At 46.2% G+C, this 16,282-nt stretch overlaps 1 protein-coding gene across 3 annotated transcripts in view; it reads right to left on the minus strand.

Moving 5' to 3' along the window:
* Window positions 1-972: 972 nt before the first annotated feature.
* The window catches only part of ADAR (adenosine deaminase RNA specific), a 46,735-nt gene continuing 31,425 nt past the window's right edge, over window positions 973-16,282 (minus strand). For 2 of the 3 annotated variants that reach the window (XM_050752435.1, XM_050752444.1), the window contains exons 7-15: window positions 9,207-9,354; window positions 8,698-8,869; window positions 8,319-8,412; window positions 7,499-7,621; window positions 7,072-7,205; window positions 5,130-5,312; window positions 4,705-4,817; window positions 4,124-4,251; window positions 973-3,950 (exon numbers count right to left, since the gene is read on the minus strand). In XM_050752435.1, the coding sequence (XP_050608392.1) occupies window positions 3,713-3,950; window positions 4,124-4,251; window positions 4,705-4,817; window positions 5,130-5,312; window positions 7,072-7,205; window positions 7,499-7,621; window positions 8,319-8,412; window positions 8,698-8,869; window positions 9,207-9,354 (1,333 nt within the window). In that variant the 3' untranslated portion in view covers window positions 973-3,712. Of the gene's footprint in view, window positions 3,951-4,123; window positions 4,252-4,704; window positions 4,818-5,129; window positions 5,313-7,071; window positions 7,206-7,498; window positions 7,622-8,318; window positions 8,413-8,697; window positions 8,870-9,128; window positions 9,355-16,282 lie in introns of all 3 variants that reach the window. The other variant, XM_050752426.1, reaches the window with a different exon arrangement.

A 16,282-nucleotide genomic window follows, 5' to 3' on the forward strand; every position in this document is an offset into this window, starting at 1 on the left:
GAGGCAGGTTTCATTGGGATTTAGCCTGTTAGGTACTTTAGATCCTCTGGTATGGTATTTTTAAAAGGTCCAGGATGAGTCTTCTAGAAATTCTGATGTAAGTTACATGTGAAAAAAGGTACATTCTCTCTGAAATTCAAGATGGAGAGATAATTTGGATGTCATCTATGATGTAAAAACAAAATGGTCTATCTCCTAAAACTACAGCCAAGCCTGTCCTGGTCCTGGCTGCAACTTTACTCCAAATATGGACATTCCTGGAAGTCAAACAGCTGGGAGTAGTGGGGTTTGGAGGTAGAAAACACCCCTGAAGGAGAGCTGGAATTATGTTAACAGGTGATTCTCTCTCAAGGGATGTTTTCCTGCTCTGGGCCTTGAAATCTTGCATCTCAAGTCCCGTGGGACACGATATTTAATAGTGGGCTCTGACTGGGTGCGGTGGCTCACGCCTGTAATCCCAGCACTTTGGGAGGCCGAGCTGGGCAGATCATGAGGTCAGGAGATCGAGACCATCCTGGCTAACAGGGAAACCCCGTCTCTACTAAAAATACAAAAACATTTTTAGCTGGGCGAGGTGGCAGGCGCCTGTAGTCCCAGCTACTCGGGAGGCTGAGGCAGGAGAATGGCATGAACCCAGGAGGCGGAGCTTGCAGTGAGCCGAGATCCTGCCACTGCACTCCAGCCTGGACGACAGAGCAATACTCCATCTCTAAATAACTAAATAAATAGTGGGCTCTGCTGGGGAAGTTAATCAAAAGGTGCCTGATGAACCCCACCCCACCCAGACGCAAACTTATCCACAAAGGGAGGTTCTTTGAAACTGCTCCTTTCCAAAGGTTGAGGGACAGCCCTGTCCCCAACAGGTTCATGTCAGATGCCACTGGTGCTGTTATCAGAAACCCCAGGGCCACAGGTCCCCCTGTTCCCATTTTCACCTCCCCCAAGAAACCAGGACTTAAAACTTTCTAAGAATTCAGATTCTTGTTTTTTTTTTTTATTTATGAGGAATGTATATTGTTAAGTCACTGTTATCAAGGGACACATAAAAGCGGAATCATAAAACTGGACTGCAGCCATTTTCACGGTACCCAAGTCTATGCTTGGGGTCTTCCTGACTCTGTTCTTGGAGTCAAAACCAAGACTCCAAAAAACCAACAAAGTCCCTTCAATGTGAGTAAAGGAAACAGCTTCAAGCACTGACAATTTTTACAAGTGATTATTCAAGGAATGCACAGTAGCCACAGTTCAGACAAATCAACTACAAAAATCATTAAAAAGAAGAGTGGGGAGGGGCACTGCTTATTAAAAACAAAAGACTGGACAAAGAAATTGATAACAGTGGGCGGAAGCTCTGCCTCCTCTGTCCCGTGTGACTCAGAGGGGCATGGGGGCGCGGGGGTGTGCGATCTGACACGGCTCATTTCCAGCAGATGCATGGAATTCAGGGATGCCTCGCGCTCTTCCTACAACAGAAACGGAATACTACAGGCTTGCTAGATAAGATCTCAGGGGTGAGTGGGGGTTCTGATCTTGTGAGAGCCCGTGTTCCCAGATAAAGAGGAGGCAGCTGGCCAGAGCTCTGCTGGAGAATCTAATGCCCAAGACGGACCAGAGAGGCCAAACAGCTTGAGGACTCAGCAGGTGACAACCCTGTAGCCTGGAGAGGGGCTGCGCTGCCTTCTGATGCTGAGAACCACAGACCTCTCTGACCTGGATGTGGGTGCCAAGACTGATTTACTGTGCCCCCAGCAGACCCAGAGCCAGGGAGCAGGCCTCTTCTACCCCAGGAGACAGGCATCATTTCCCTACCGGTTCCTTGGGATGCTTTGGTGTTCTGCAAAGGCATCCTTAGTCTATTTTTTAAAGTTGCATTTTCTTATTTTGGTCATTTTTTGGTCAAAAGTACCGAGGGTATAGAATAAAAGCAAAGATGTGAATGTCTCTACCAGACAGAGGGTGACCTAGTCAGCAGTTTGGAGGGAAATCATCTGAGGGTGCTGGCTCAGCACATTCTCAGATGAAGGTCTGTCATCTAAAGGAGAGAGGCAGGCTCAGGTCCTGAAGGTCGCAGAGCCTCAGTAGTCCTCCTGAGTGTGTCTAGCTGACTGTTACCAAGTAACACGTAAAAGCAGAATCACAAAACTGGACCGCAGCCATCACGGCACTCAAGTCTATGCTTGGGCTCTTCCCTGCTCTGCTCTTGGAGTCATGACCAACACTCTAAAAGTCAACAAAGTCCCTTCAACATGAGTAAAAGAAATAGTTTCAAGCATTGACAATTTTTACGAGTGACTATTCAAAGAATGCACAGGAGCCAGAGAGCCAGACTCCACAGGGAGGCCAAAGGCTCTGAACACACGAGTCAATGTTCATGGAGGTGTAGACAAAAGATTCCACCTCACAGAGTTTGAAGACAACCTGTCCTTTCACCCACTACTACTGCTTTCTATGTCAACACTATAAAGATCAGGTCTGCGCTCTGCCCACGAGCCTACTTCTGAAGCCATCTGGAAAAATGAAAGCACTTGGATAAATGGAAAAGTATGCCTGAATTTTAAATCTGCTCAATTATAGGTTGTCTGTAGCAGTTAAGAATCAACATCTATGGCATTCTTTTAAACACTCCTAATTTACATATGACTTAGTCAACTTCTCTTGGTGTCACTGTCATGAGAGATATTATGCAGGGTAGAACAGTGACGTGAGCCAACAGGATTTTTTGCCCTTATTCTTGCTAAGTCATGATTATCTGAGCAGAGATGATTTTCCACCCTCTAGGATTTGTCCTGGATTTTTTCCTACGTTGGCTAGGGTGCACGCCCAGCATTTGCAGGGCAAATTCCTAGGAGTGCTTTAGGAGAAGAGGCAGCTGGAAGCTTGGCAATATCCCAAGGCATGCCCGTGCTCCTGGGAAGTGGTCTGTGTCACCTTGCTGGGTGAAACCTCCGCTATGGCTTGGGCAACTCCCTTAACCCAGTCTGGCTGGTTCTAGACTTCCCTGCTGCCGGGGAAAGGGGCACACTTCCAGGGAAGCAGCTTTCCTTGCCTTGCCCGCCCTGCAGCTGGCTAAAGTGCAGGATGGGAGGATGGCAGGGCATTATCTGTAGGCTCCAATCACACTTCCGTGGCACTGGGAACTGCAGTTTTCAACTCCTACCCTTACAAATGTTTCACCAGATCCTTTAAGTTCGCCTTTTTACCCTCTGAGGGAGAAAAGGAGAAATTCTGATCACAAGGAAAGAACCTCAGAAGGGGAAGGGGGAAGTAGAGGGGTCTGCGTAATCCACAAAAGAAATCATCAGTCTCGGACATGATCCAGAATTGACTGAAACCTAATCAAGACCACAAGAGGTCAGTGTAGCAAACACAAAGGGAAAGGAAATGGAAAAAAAAAAAAAACTTTTAAGAGGAAATGGACTGCAGGTGCTCAGTGACTATGTATGCTTTGAGTTATAGAAAGAAAAGATAACTTCTTAGGTTTCTACCTCTTCACTTGGGGGAAAAAAAGGGGGGCCTGGCCAGACCTTGCCTAGCAATCCCAAAGAAAGCAGGATAAATGGGAACCCAAAGTTTTCAGTATCACCAATTATGGATTAAAAAGAAAAAAAAGGAGGAAAAAAAAAATCCCCTGACCATGTGATGAGGAATGCTACGACCTACCTCTCTCTCACCCTAGTATGACACACCCTAATCCATCTGTCACCGGAGCATACTATACTGGGCAGAGATAAAAGTTCTTTTCCTCCTGGGGTTTGCTAATCCAGTTCCCATAGCCCATATCCTTCAAGCTTTTTTTGAAGTAGTTCTTGGCCGTCTCGTAGTCACGGGCAGCTTTCTTGGCCTCACCATAGGAGAGTCTCAGTAGATCCCTGCGGTAACGGAAGGAGCAGAGCTTCTTAAATAGAAGAAAAATGTTCTTTTTGGAGACCCGGGACAATTCATTCCGTGGCCTAGAGAAACAAAAGCACTCATTATTCACCTGGGACCTGTAAGATGAGGAGCTCACAGTGGAGAAACCGTGGCAGGGAAGGTGGCTCTCAAGCCCTGAGACTGCAGAGGTATGATGCACCCTTGCAAGTCAGGGCAGAGGCTTGGTCCTCACTGCGCTCTCCTGTCTCCTTACCCATCCACGGTGCCTCTGGTACCATCCAGGATCTCCAGGTCATAGCCATCAGCCAGACACCAGTTGACGCTTGTCTCCTTAGTCTTCCCAGATTGCCTTTTGGAATCATATACGCTGACTCTGCCAACCTAGGAATCCCAGAAGCAATGGGAGAAAGATGGAAACCTTTCAGGAATAAGATTCTGAAGCAGGGACTCGAGACTTATAGCAAAGAGGAAATGCAGAGTCATGATCTTTCTCCTGTATTTAGGGTTCTGTTTGGCTAAGACAGAGCACACTCTAGACATACTAACTCCACCTCGATTCAGATTAATTCCAGACTAAGAGAAGGAAAGCCCCTGGCATCCAAAAGGAAGACAGTTAAAGTTCTTGGGACACCAACAAATGGTGGTGGGCCACTGTGGGCAATGTTCCCTTGTGGGCTACCACTGCGGGCAGTGTTCCCCTGGGGGCAATGTTCCAATGTGGGCTACCACTGCGGGCAATGCTCCCCTTGCTCACATTGTACAATTTTCCTCTATTTACGTGACTGCTTGAAAAGGAGAAAAATGTCAGGGAAAACAGAAGGGGGGTTATAGCACCTTGGGGTGGTTGACAATAAAGGGATGTCGTAGTCCATCCTCAAATGCACTCCCATCTCTTGTCACACGACAGCAAATAGCCCGGGTCAGATGCCCTTGGCTGAAAAGGTAACCTGTGTACAAAAAAGAGAAACATATATACCTGTGTTTGCACCAAATGCTGTTAAGAGGCAGGGGCATGTGGGGATTTTGGAGGTACAAAATGCAGTTGTCAAGAAAGAGAAACAGCTGCCTTGTTAGGAAGCACCTTCTGACCGGGGCTACCCAGGATCTCCCTAGCACAGCAGACTGGACAACCAGTAACTGAGGGGTGACTCATGCTCACTTTGACAGGGGAGACAAAACACCTGGCAACAAAACATGCCGTTTGGGATTTGGGCACAAGGACGACAGACCAGTTCCAGATCCCAAGGCAGGCCTCTTACCCAATGTAACAGATTTGAGATAAATGGGCTGCAGGAAGTGGGTCAACAGTGCCCCTTGCAGGCCCAGCACATTCCAGCGTAGGATTTTGTCACTACAGGACATGGTACGGAGTCTCTCCCCGAGCCGAATGCCATCCCACGTAGGTACAATGTCACTGGATTCCACAGGGATTGTGCCTTCTCCTATGTGAGAGACTTGGGTCAGACTTACAGGGGCCAGTGGACCAAACCACTCCCTGGCGTGGTTTTTATCCTCCTTAAGCTTGAGCCACAGGCAACATTCATTCATTCTTCACATATTTCACAGCATCTGCTATGTGCCAGGCACTATGCTTGGTGCTGGGAAAGAACTTGGTTAGCAAAACCAAGTAAGATGCTTGTCCTCCTAAAACATCTACAGTGGTGAGGAGATTGAAAGGGGAGAGAACAGACACTAAACCAGTAGCCAGTACATACAGAAGAATTCCACATGCTGATAGTGCTCTGAAGGCTTTGAGGGAGCTATGACGGAGGACCACAGGGGGAACCTCCTGGGACAGCAGCAGCAGGGGAACCCAGACATGGAGGAGAAGGACAGCTGGAGTAAGAGTGTTTCAGGCACACAGGACAAAAGCAACGGGCCCAAGGTAGCCAGAGGATTGGCTGTTTAGGGGGCAGACAGAGAGCCAGTGTGGACACAGCATATGTGAGGAATGGGGAAAGTGGCATGAGAGAAGGCCGGGTGATCACAGCAGGTTTTGCTTGTATATGCAGTGCAGTGGGAAACCACCATAGGGTTTAAAAAAAAAAAAACAGCTTTACTGAAATATAGTTCACATGCCATACAGTTCACCCATTTAAAGCATACAATTCAGTCGTTTTTAGTATATTCACAGACTTCTGCAACTGTCACCACAGTCAATTTTAGAACATTTCATCGCTCCAAAAAGAAACCTTCTACCCATTGGAGCAGTCACTCCTCATCTCTCCAACCCTCCCACTCCTGGCCCTGGCAACCACTAATCTACTTTCTGTCTCTATGGATTTGTCTATTCTGGACATTTCATATAAATGGAATCATACAATATGGGATCTTTTGTGACTGGCTTTTTTCATTTGGCATCAAGTTTTCAAGTGCATCCATATCGTAAGCATGTATCAGCACTTCACTTCTTTTTATGGCCAAATAATACTCAATTTATGGATATACTTCATGTTTTATTTATGAATCCATTAGCTGATGGACATCTGGGTTGTTTCCACTTTTTTGGCTCTTGTGAGTAACGCTGCCATGAACATTCACATATTAGTTTCCGCGTGGACACAGGTCTCCATCTCTCTGGAGCATCCACCTAGGAGTGGAGCACTGGCTCCATGTAACTGTGTCTATACTTTAGGGTATTTAGCAGGGTTTCAGGACCACCATGATGACTGCTGACGTGGCCTGAACGCAACGGAGTGGATGTGAGGAGACAGTAAGGAGACAGGAGAGGATAGGAGAGAAGGAGCCAGTGGACAATGCAGAGTCAACTGCCAGCTAGACAGGAGGGACCCGGGCACTTGGCATCCTCATCTGTCACCTCCTTAGGGCTTGGTTGTGCCGCACTCTTCATTTCCTGCCCCCTTTCTCAAGGCGATCCTATGCATTCCCGTGGCCGTGAAGACCCTATAGGGGGATGACTCCCATATTTCTATTTCCAGCCAAGCTCCCTCCTCTAAGCTTCACATGGGAACCCCCACTTCCTATTTGACTTGGGGATCTCCAAGGTCTCCCAAACTGACACATTCAAAATAGAACCTTGATCTTACCACACAGCTCCCCACCCAGGTCTTCCCTTTCCTGTAAACAGCACCTCTGTGCCCAGTGACTAATGGTAAAATCCTAACAGCCTTGCAGAGACTTGGGGGCCCGGGGTCTTGCAGAGCCTTTTGCAAAAAGGAGGCGGGGGCATGTATCACTCACCGTTTTCCACCTTGGTGCGGAGCTTGCCTTGTTTGGGATTCTCAAAGACAGGGTAGTGGCGGGAGTCTGTGCTTTCCATAGCACGGTCGCTGCAGGACTTGTCAAAGAGGGCACCATCTCCACATGGAGCGGTGCTGAAAAACAGGAGTGGCTGTTAAAACTCACCTGTGGGAAATCTGCAGTTTCATGGGGCTCCAAAACAACTAGATGTGACAGAAGCAATGGACGTTTTCTAAGGCCTACCATGGGAGACTGGAGGTGGACAGCAGTATACGTGAGTCATTCTACACCTGAATATGGACCTCAAACCCACGGTGGAGTGTGGCTTATTGTATGAGGTCCGATTTACAGGCCAAGAGAGCATTCGGATACCCAATTCTAACAGCCTGGCAGGGCCCACCCTGGCAGCAACAAGAACTGTACAGACCTGATATAGAGATGGAATGATACAGTCTTTTTTATTTGGAGCTTTTCTCCTCCCTTAGCAGGTTCAAATATACTATCCTTCGCAGTCTGGGGGTTGTATTTCATTAACTCACTGTAGAGAAACCTACAAAAACAAAGTCTGGTTAGGAAGGCAGGTTCAATTCTGGGAAAAACAGTTGCTTCTATAATCTGACCTCCAAATGAGCAAGTAAGGAAAAGCCTCAATGTTGCAGACCTTTCACAGTTTCTCAGGTGGAAATTCTCCAGGGGAGACCCCAGCATTTCATAAAGCATAGTTAGCCTTTTGGGTCTCCTTCATTTCTGCTGAGGGCTCCTCGCTATGGCAGCTACAGGGATTCTAGGGCAGAGTAAACTGATTCAAGGACTACAGGAAGCTGTTGCTCCTTTCCAAGTCTCTCCCTTCATAAATTAAAGAAAAGGTGACTTAGAGGAGAAAGCTGGCAGGGGCATCAAGGTTGTGTAGGTCCTCAAATAGAAATGGAAAGCTGCCTCATCCCCAAGGCCCTGAGGACTAAAAGGTCATTTTGTGTTTTCCGAAAAGGACACGAAGCAGCAGAGTTAGCAGAACAAAGGACAGCATTTAAAACCACGTGGAGTAGTGGGAGGCAGCTCAGGTCACAGAGGGGATGGATTCCACCAGACAGGTTCAAATGGACGGGTGAAAAGCAAAGGCTGCCACTGCCACATCATGACCCGTCTGTCAGAGAGGGATTCAGAGAGGCCATGTCAGAGCCATGTGTGACAGGGAACTGGAGCTCTCCAGAGCCGGGCAACCAGGCCCCAGCTCTGATCTCGCTCACCTGATGAAGCCTCTCCGGGAGATGATTTCTGCATGGCAGTCATTGACAGTTTCTCCCTTCAGGCTGAGAGAATCTCCTTTCACACAGCGATTCCCTAGGAAGGTGTTTAAAACAGAAATAGAATAATGGAAGGAAACTGATGACAAACAGGATGATGGCTATTTGTTCTGAAAGCTTCAAGGCAGAAACAGCCTCAACTTCTCAGATCCTAGACTCCCATATTCTCTCCTCTAGGAACTAACTCATTCCTCACTCTGAATTGACTGCAGCTAAAATGAAGTCCCTTCTCCCTGCCTTGGACTTGCATGGACTCCAGGGGAGGATGAGAGGGACCCGCTTTCAGGCGCCACAGGAGGCGGCATGACTCAGCCTCACTCACCTGTTCCCAAGCTGACGACGACACCCATGTCCTCAGAGTCTTTTTTCATAACGATGGCGGCCAGAATCTTGCGGCCGAGCAAGGAAGGCTGGAAGCTGTTAGTCAGAGTGTTGAAGCACCGGTGGCTCAGCATGGCTATCTGGTCATGGAAGGTGCTGCCAGTGAGAGGGAGCTGTGGGGAAAGGAGGCTGTGTCAGCACCACAAAGCTGAGGCTGCGTCCACCATATTCACCATGGCAGGGAGATCAAGCTCTACTTGTCGTGTGAGTCATCTTTTCCTTCTTATATCTAGTGTCCCAGTTATATGCTCTCTTGAGGCTCAAAGTAAAGCCTAGGAATAACTCGCATGACAGCAAGAGCCACCTCCACTTAGAGAGAAGTTAGGAGGACCCCCCACCCCAAAAAAAGGCACCAAAAGTAGACGTCTTAACTGTCTTTGGCTGTGCTTCTGGGGACCTTGAGAGGAGGAGCATAGTTCTTCTGAGACTGGCCCCTGTCACTGGGGTTACCTCTGTGAAACCCATGCGTTCTGCCTTCTCGTTCTCCCCAATCAAGACACGGAGAGCCGCATCTGCTGCTTCCTGCTTGCCTTGCTTCTTGCTGTGTGCGCAGACGGCTGGGAACCAGCGACCCCCAACTTTTGCTTGGTAAACGAACCTTTGGGATGAGAAGCAGAGAATGAAGACAAGCGCCAGATCCTGACAGTTGTTCCAAGGAAGGGTTAGTTTTGCTGAAGATGTGGCCGGTCTTGCAAACATATGGACCTGTCAAACAGAAGCTGTTTCTAAGGCAGCATATCCTAGATTTTGGTCATTCATGAATCGCCACATGATTTGTGACAGATCCAGGTATCACTTGGACTATTACTTAATATTTTTCTCTAAATTGACTTCTTAGAGTCAGCCACTGTGGCTCACACATGTAATCCCAGCAACCTGAGGAGCTAAGGTGGGAGATCACTTGAGGCCAGGAGTTCAAAACCAGCCTGGGCAACGTAGTAATCCCCCAGGCAACATAGCAAGACTCCTGTTTCTTTAAAAAAGAAAAAAAAAATTTAGCTGGGCATGGTGGTGTGTGCCTGTAGTCTCAGCTACTCGGGAGGCTGGGGTGAGAGGATCACCTGAGCCCTGGAGGTCAAGGCTGCAGTGAGCTATGATCCTATCACTGCACTCTAGCCTGGGCGAGAGAACAAGATCCCCATCTCTAAAATAAATAAACAGACTCTTTAAAAATGTAACTATCTGTAATACTAGGTATGAAAAAAGAGATAAAAATGTAAACACACTGAAATAGGAAACTTTGTATCACTATTGTAAATGGAAAACCAGTATCACCTGCCACATATTGAAAGTGGCTGTAAAACGGGATATGATAAAATCATGTTATAAAATTCTGACCAGATACCGTTACCAACTTGGACTCTTACTTCATACACTGATTTTTAAAGCACCCAACTCCATTCCCTCATTTACTTCCTATTAGCTCAAGGGGACTTGACCTGGAAAGGTCATTAGGTCAAGGTCGGCCTTAGGCCAGGCACCCAGGCTTTTCTGGGAGTTGTTTTGCAACTCCTGGCAGGCTTGAGCTAACTCTGGGTTAAGGAATGGATCCTGGGCCCATGAGCTGTGCTGATAATAAAGTGCCCAAGTGGAGCAGGGAGGTGGCTTCTACTGCTCCGGCCAGGAATTTCCACAAACACAGAGGGAAGGGCACGGTGAAGCAAAACAGCTTGGAAATGTATCAGACAAGGCATCAAGAATCCTAGCTTTCAGCCAGATCCTAATCTATTGGCTGAGAACCCAGCTTTGGATACTCAAACTGCATACAACAGAGGCTTCAGTTTCAAGACTTAGCAGCTCGGACAGTAAAAGGAATCAACGTTTACGTTCAACCACATGGAGTTTCTCACTGTTCCTTGATGATCCGAAGCAACTGAATGCCTTCACTCCTTTCTTTGCCCATGCTGGCAGGCTCGTGCAGGCCAGTGGGCTTAAGTTCAGAATGAGAGGGACAGTGGCGTGAAAAGAGGATGGTGAAGGGGGTCAGGGACAGATTGTGTAGGATCTTTACCTCAGGGATCCAGGAGAATTTCATGACTGCCCTATGTGTTTGAAAAGAATATGAACTCTTATGTGCAAAGTTTTATAATAGTATGATATATTTACATACATGATAAAAGTTTGTTAATTATGCAACTAGAACCCTTTAGAGCTGTGCTATCCAATATGGTAGCCACTAGCCACATGGGGCTACTGAATTTACGTTAATTACAATGCAATTAATAATTCAGTGCCACAGCACACTAGCCACAGTTCAAGTGCTCAATAACCACATGTGGCTAGTGGTTGGCCTTTTTAGTGAAATGAGTTAAAGTGAAGACAATGAGTATGAATAACTCTGAGAAGTTTGGCTGTAAGAGAAGCAAAGAAATGAGATGGTAGCTGCAGGAAGATATGGGGTAGAGGGAAGGTTTTTAAAAGACGGTCATGGGCATGTTTCAAGGCTGGTGGGAATGATCTGAGACGGAGATGCTACAGATGAGGGGAGAGGAGACAACCAAGGCGGTAAAGTCTTAGAGCAGATGAGAGGGATGGGGGATCTAGGACACAGGGATAGGATGAGGGATACGTCCTTCACTCTTGCTGGTACAGATGGAGGTAGCGGGGTAGTTTGGTAATGGAAAGATAAGGTATTTCTTGTGTGCTTACTGCTATTTTTTCAATTAAGTGTGAAGTAAGGTAGTTGAAAGTGAGGAACGGGGTATGGGTGGAAATCTGAAGAAAGAGGCAAAGGTCTGAAATGGTTCTCTCAGCAGAGGAAAGAAAATTAAGAAGAAAAATGCTGGGAAAGGGACAAGAGTGTGGGGAAAGGGCAAGTCACAGTCCTTTATTAAAAACCTTCAACAGCTCTCCACTGCTTTTGTGGTCAAAGCACTAATGTGACTAAACAAGGCAGGCCCTGGTGGGCCACCCTGACTACCTCTCTAATATCCTCTAGTGCCAGCCTTCCCTTGTGCTCTCTGCTTCACCCGTAAGGGCCTCCTCTCAGCCCCTTTGCCAGCTCTGCTCTTCTTCCACCACAGGATTTAACAGTGTCCTTCACCTAGAACCCTTGGTCTGTCTCTCTTCATCATCCTTAAAGTCCCAGCTCAGGCAGTACTTCTTGGAGCAGCCCTTCCCCCTCTGCTTACTAAGTCAAATTGTGCTATAACTGATTCTCACTGCAACTCGAGCCCTTTGGAATACTTATCAAATATGAGATCTTACATTTTTTTAGGTGACAATTGGTTAATGTTTGGCTCCTGTTCTAAAAAAAAAATAAAGAAGATACTCCATAAATAAGCGTTGAGTAAATAAAGTAGAAAGATCAGTTAGGAGGCTATTTTGACAGTCTAGATGAGATAGTGGCTTGGATTAGAGTGCTGACACTGGAGGTAGAAAGAACAGGAAGGGATATGGGATAGAAATTCTAAGTATAACTAATAGGACTTAAGGATGAGTTGACAAAGGAGGTAAAGGAGGTAGAGGAAAAGATGATCCTCAGGTTTCTGACTGGAGCCACTGGGTAGACAGTGGTATCACTTACTGAGCTGGGAAAGACTGGAGGGAAATGAAGTGAAGGGGGCAAAACCCAAGAGTTCTGCTTTGGACATGTCAGATTCGGGACATTCATCCAAAGAGAAGTGACAAGTAAGCAACTAGATGGAGGAATCTGGAGCTCTGAGTGGTCTCCAGCATTTAGATATTAAAAGTCATGGCCGGCGTGGTGGTTCATGCCTGTAATCTCAGCATTTTGGGAGGCCGAGGCGGGCGGATCATCTGAGGTCAGGAGTTCAAGACCAGCCTGGCCAAAACCCTGTCTCTACTAAAAACACAAAAGTTAGTCAGATGTGGTGGCAGATGCCTGTAATCCCAGCTACTCGGGAGGCTGAGGCAAGAGAATTGTTTGAACCCGGGAGGTGGAGGTTGCAGTGAGCAGAGATTGTGCCATTGCACTCCAGCCTGGGTGACAGAGTGAGACTCCACCTCCAAAAAAAGAAAGAAAGAAAGAAAAAAAAAGTCAAAAAATTAGTTAATGTCACCAACAAGAGTAGAGAGAAAGGAAAAAAAGAAGACCCAGCATAATTCACATTAAGAAAGAATAAGAGTATGTTATTAAGAAACGTAGTTACTCAATTAGCATTTCCCCTCTCTATGCAACCTTCCTCAACTCCCTGGCAGACACTGGCGGCAGTGCCCTCTGTGTCCCCACAGCACTCTGCATTCACCTCTGATGGCACATTTCTTTTTCTTTTTTTTATTTTTGGAGTCTCGCTCTGTCACCCAGGCTGGAGTGCAGTGGCGCAATCTCAGCTCACTGTAACCTCCCCTTTCCGGGTTCACGCCATTCTCCTGCCTCAGCCTCCCGAGTAGCTGCGACTACAGGCGCCCGTCACCGCGCCTGGCTAACGTTTTGTATTTTTTAGTAGAGACGGGGTTTCGCCATGTTAGCCAGGATGGTCTCGATCTCCTCACCTTGTGATTCACCCGCCTCGGCCTTCCAAAGTGCTGGGATTATAGGCGTGAGCCACCGCGCCCGGCCCGATGGCACATTTCAATACTGCTATGGCTATATGTCTGCTACGCACTTGGGCAACATTTTTTCATATCTTCAATCTAGTTCATAGTGAGTTCTCACATTCTCAATGAATGGCTGACTTGAAGTCCTAGAAAGGATTTCATAGAAGATTTCACAGAAGAGAAGGAGGAAATGAACTGAACCTATCATGTGAAGGCCTGTGCTTAAAGATAAGGAGATACTTATTGAAAGCGAAGGATATGAAGTAGTAGAAGAGCAGCTGGAGAGAGACTGGGCCTCTCCTTTTCCAGATGGCTTAAACAGTGGGCAGATGTGTGTTCTAAATTGGGTCATGTTGGGCAAAGGGCTACTTTAAAAAATTATGTTAAAAGTTCTTACGTATCAATAAAGAGTAACAATCTGAAAGAAAACTGGAAAAGAACAAGAGCAGGTGGTTCACAGAAAAGGAAATGCAAATAACACATAAATATGAATACATGAAATGACATTACTTCTATTTTTTTTTTTGAGACGGAGTCTCACTCCGTCACCCAGGCTGGATTGCAGTGGCACAATCTCAGCTCACTGCAACTTCCGCCTCCCAGGTTCAAGTAATTCTCCTGCCTCAGCCTCTGGAGTAGCTGGCATTACAGGCGCGTACCACCATGCTCAGCTATTTTTGTATTTCTAGTAGAGATGGGGTTTTACCACGTTGGCCAGGCTGGTCTCAAACTCCTGACCTCAAATGATCCACCAACCTCAGCCTCCCGAAGTGCTGGGATTATAGGCGTAAGCCACCATGCCTGGCTGACATTACTCCTATTAAGGAGAGACAAATTTAAAGTAACAAGATAGCATTTTATAAGTTTTAAAGTGTCCCTCCTTCCCCAGAAGCAAACACAGTTGCCAGTTTTTTCGATCCTTCAAGAAAATATTCTAGCCATATACAATCTTCACCTCTCCCCTCACTTTACACCTTGCTTTTCCACTTTGTGATAGACCTTAGAGATTAAGAAAACATGCCTGTTGCATGGCAAGAATGATGCCATCTTGATGCAAAACCACCATGACCACCAATATTTGACTCCCGCATCCCAAGGTGTTTGGTAGCATAAATAACTCCACGCAAAGATTTCTACCAAGCCTCCCCGCCAGCTAGTGCTCATAAGTTTCACAAGAAAGTATAAAGTGTGACCAGCTGCGTGTTTAACCAAAAAAGTCTCTATAGGAAGCATACTTTCTGGAGGATAAGTGCAGGGATCCACCGTCTTGCAGCCACCCAATACATAATTTCTGTTCCTAAGTCCTATTAAATATTTCTTTCTGAGAAACTGAATTTGTCAGCTTCTATTCAATGAAATATTATGCAGCTATGCAAGGAGTCTGGTAAGTAAAGCAGTCAACATGTAAAACAGAAGACATATCTGTTTAAAAAGACAAAAGGGAAAATGTGCTAGTTATGCATAGCAATTTCTAGAAGGACTCAAGAAACTGGTATAGTCACGTACTGCATAACAATGTCTTGTTCAATGACAAATCACACATATGACAGGGGTCCCGTAAGATTATGATGGAGCTGAAAAATTCTTATCACCAAGTGCAGGGGTCTGTAACCCGTTAGGAACCTGGGCACACAGCAAGAGGTGAGTGGCGGGCAAGCAAGCATTCCGGTCCGAGCTCCGCCTCCTGTCGGATCAGCAGCAGCATGAGATTCTCATAGGGAGTGCGAACTCAACTGTGAACTGTGCATGCAAGGGATCTAGGTTGCACGCTCCTTATGTATTTACTATATTTTTATCATTATTTCAGAGTATACTCCTTCTACTTTTGGAAAAATAAGTAACTAAAAAAAGCCTCAGGCAGGTATTCCAGAAAGCACTGTTACCATAGGAGATGACGGCTCCTATGCATGTTATTGCCCCGAACACCTTCCAGTGGGACAAACGTGGAGGTGGAAGATGGTGATACTGAGGATCTTGACCCTGTGTCGGCCTAGGCTAATGGCTAATGTATTTTCATCTTAGCTTTTAAGAAAAAAGTTTAAAAAGTTTAAAAAAAAATAAAATTTAAAAACAGAAAAAAGACTATAGGATAAGGATATAAACAAAGGAAATATTTTTGGATAGCAGTACATGTTTGTGTCTTAAGCTAAGTATTATTACAAAAGAAACAAAAAATAAAAAAGTTTATAAAGTAAAAAAATTACAGTAAGCTAAGGTTAATTTATTATTAAAGAAAACTATTTGAAATAAATGTAGTTAGCCTAAGTGAACAGTGTTTACAAAGCCTACACTAGTGTACAGTCATGTCCTAGACCCTCACATTCACTCTCCACTCACTGGCTGACTCACCCACAGCAATCTCCAGTCCTGCAAGCTCCATTCATGGCAGGCGCCCTATACAGGCGTAGTATTTTTTATCCTTTATGCTGTCTTTTTACTGTCTTTTCTCTGTTTAGATAGAGACACCAATACTTACCAGTGGGTTGCAGCTGCCCACAGTATTCACTATAGTTACATGCTGTACAGGTTTGCAGCCTAGGAGCAACAGACCGTACCATACAGCCTGTACGTGTGTAGGAGCCCATACCATCTAGGTTTATATAAATACACTCTGATGTTCTCACAACAACAAAACCATGTTTCTCAGACCGCATCCCAGTTGCTAATGCATGACTATAGTAGTATATGGGTCTGGGGAGAGAAACTGGAAGTCTGAGACACAAATGAGACTTTTCATTGAAATGACTACTTTTTCAATCAGCTTAAATGATTTTTTTCAAGATGGAGTCTCACTCTGTTGCCCAGGCTGGAGTGCAGTGGCGCGATCTCAGCTCACTGCAACCTCCACCTCCCAGGTTCAAGCAATTCCCCTGTCTCAGCTTCCTGAGTAGCTGGAATTACAGGCGCCTGCCATCACGCCCAGCTAATTTTTGTATTTTTAGTAGACACAGGGTTTCACCATATTGGTCAGGCTGGTCTCAAACTCCTCCTCAGGTAATCTACCTGCCTCAACCTCCCAAAGTGCT

Source organism: Macaca thibetana, chromosome 1 (assembly GCF_024542745.1).
Source record: "Macaca thibetana thibetana isolate TM-01 chromosome 1, ASM2454274v1, whole genome shotgun sequence".
Classification (NCBI taxonomy): Eukaryota; Metazoa; Chordata; class Mammalia; order Primates; family Cercopithecidae; genus Macaca; species Macaca thibetana.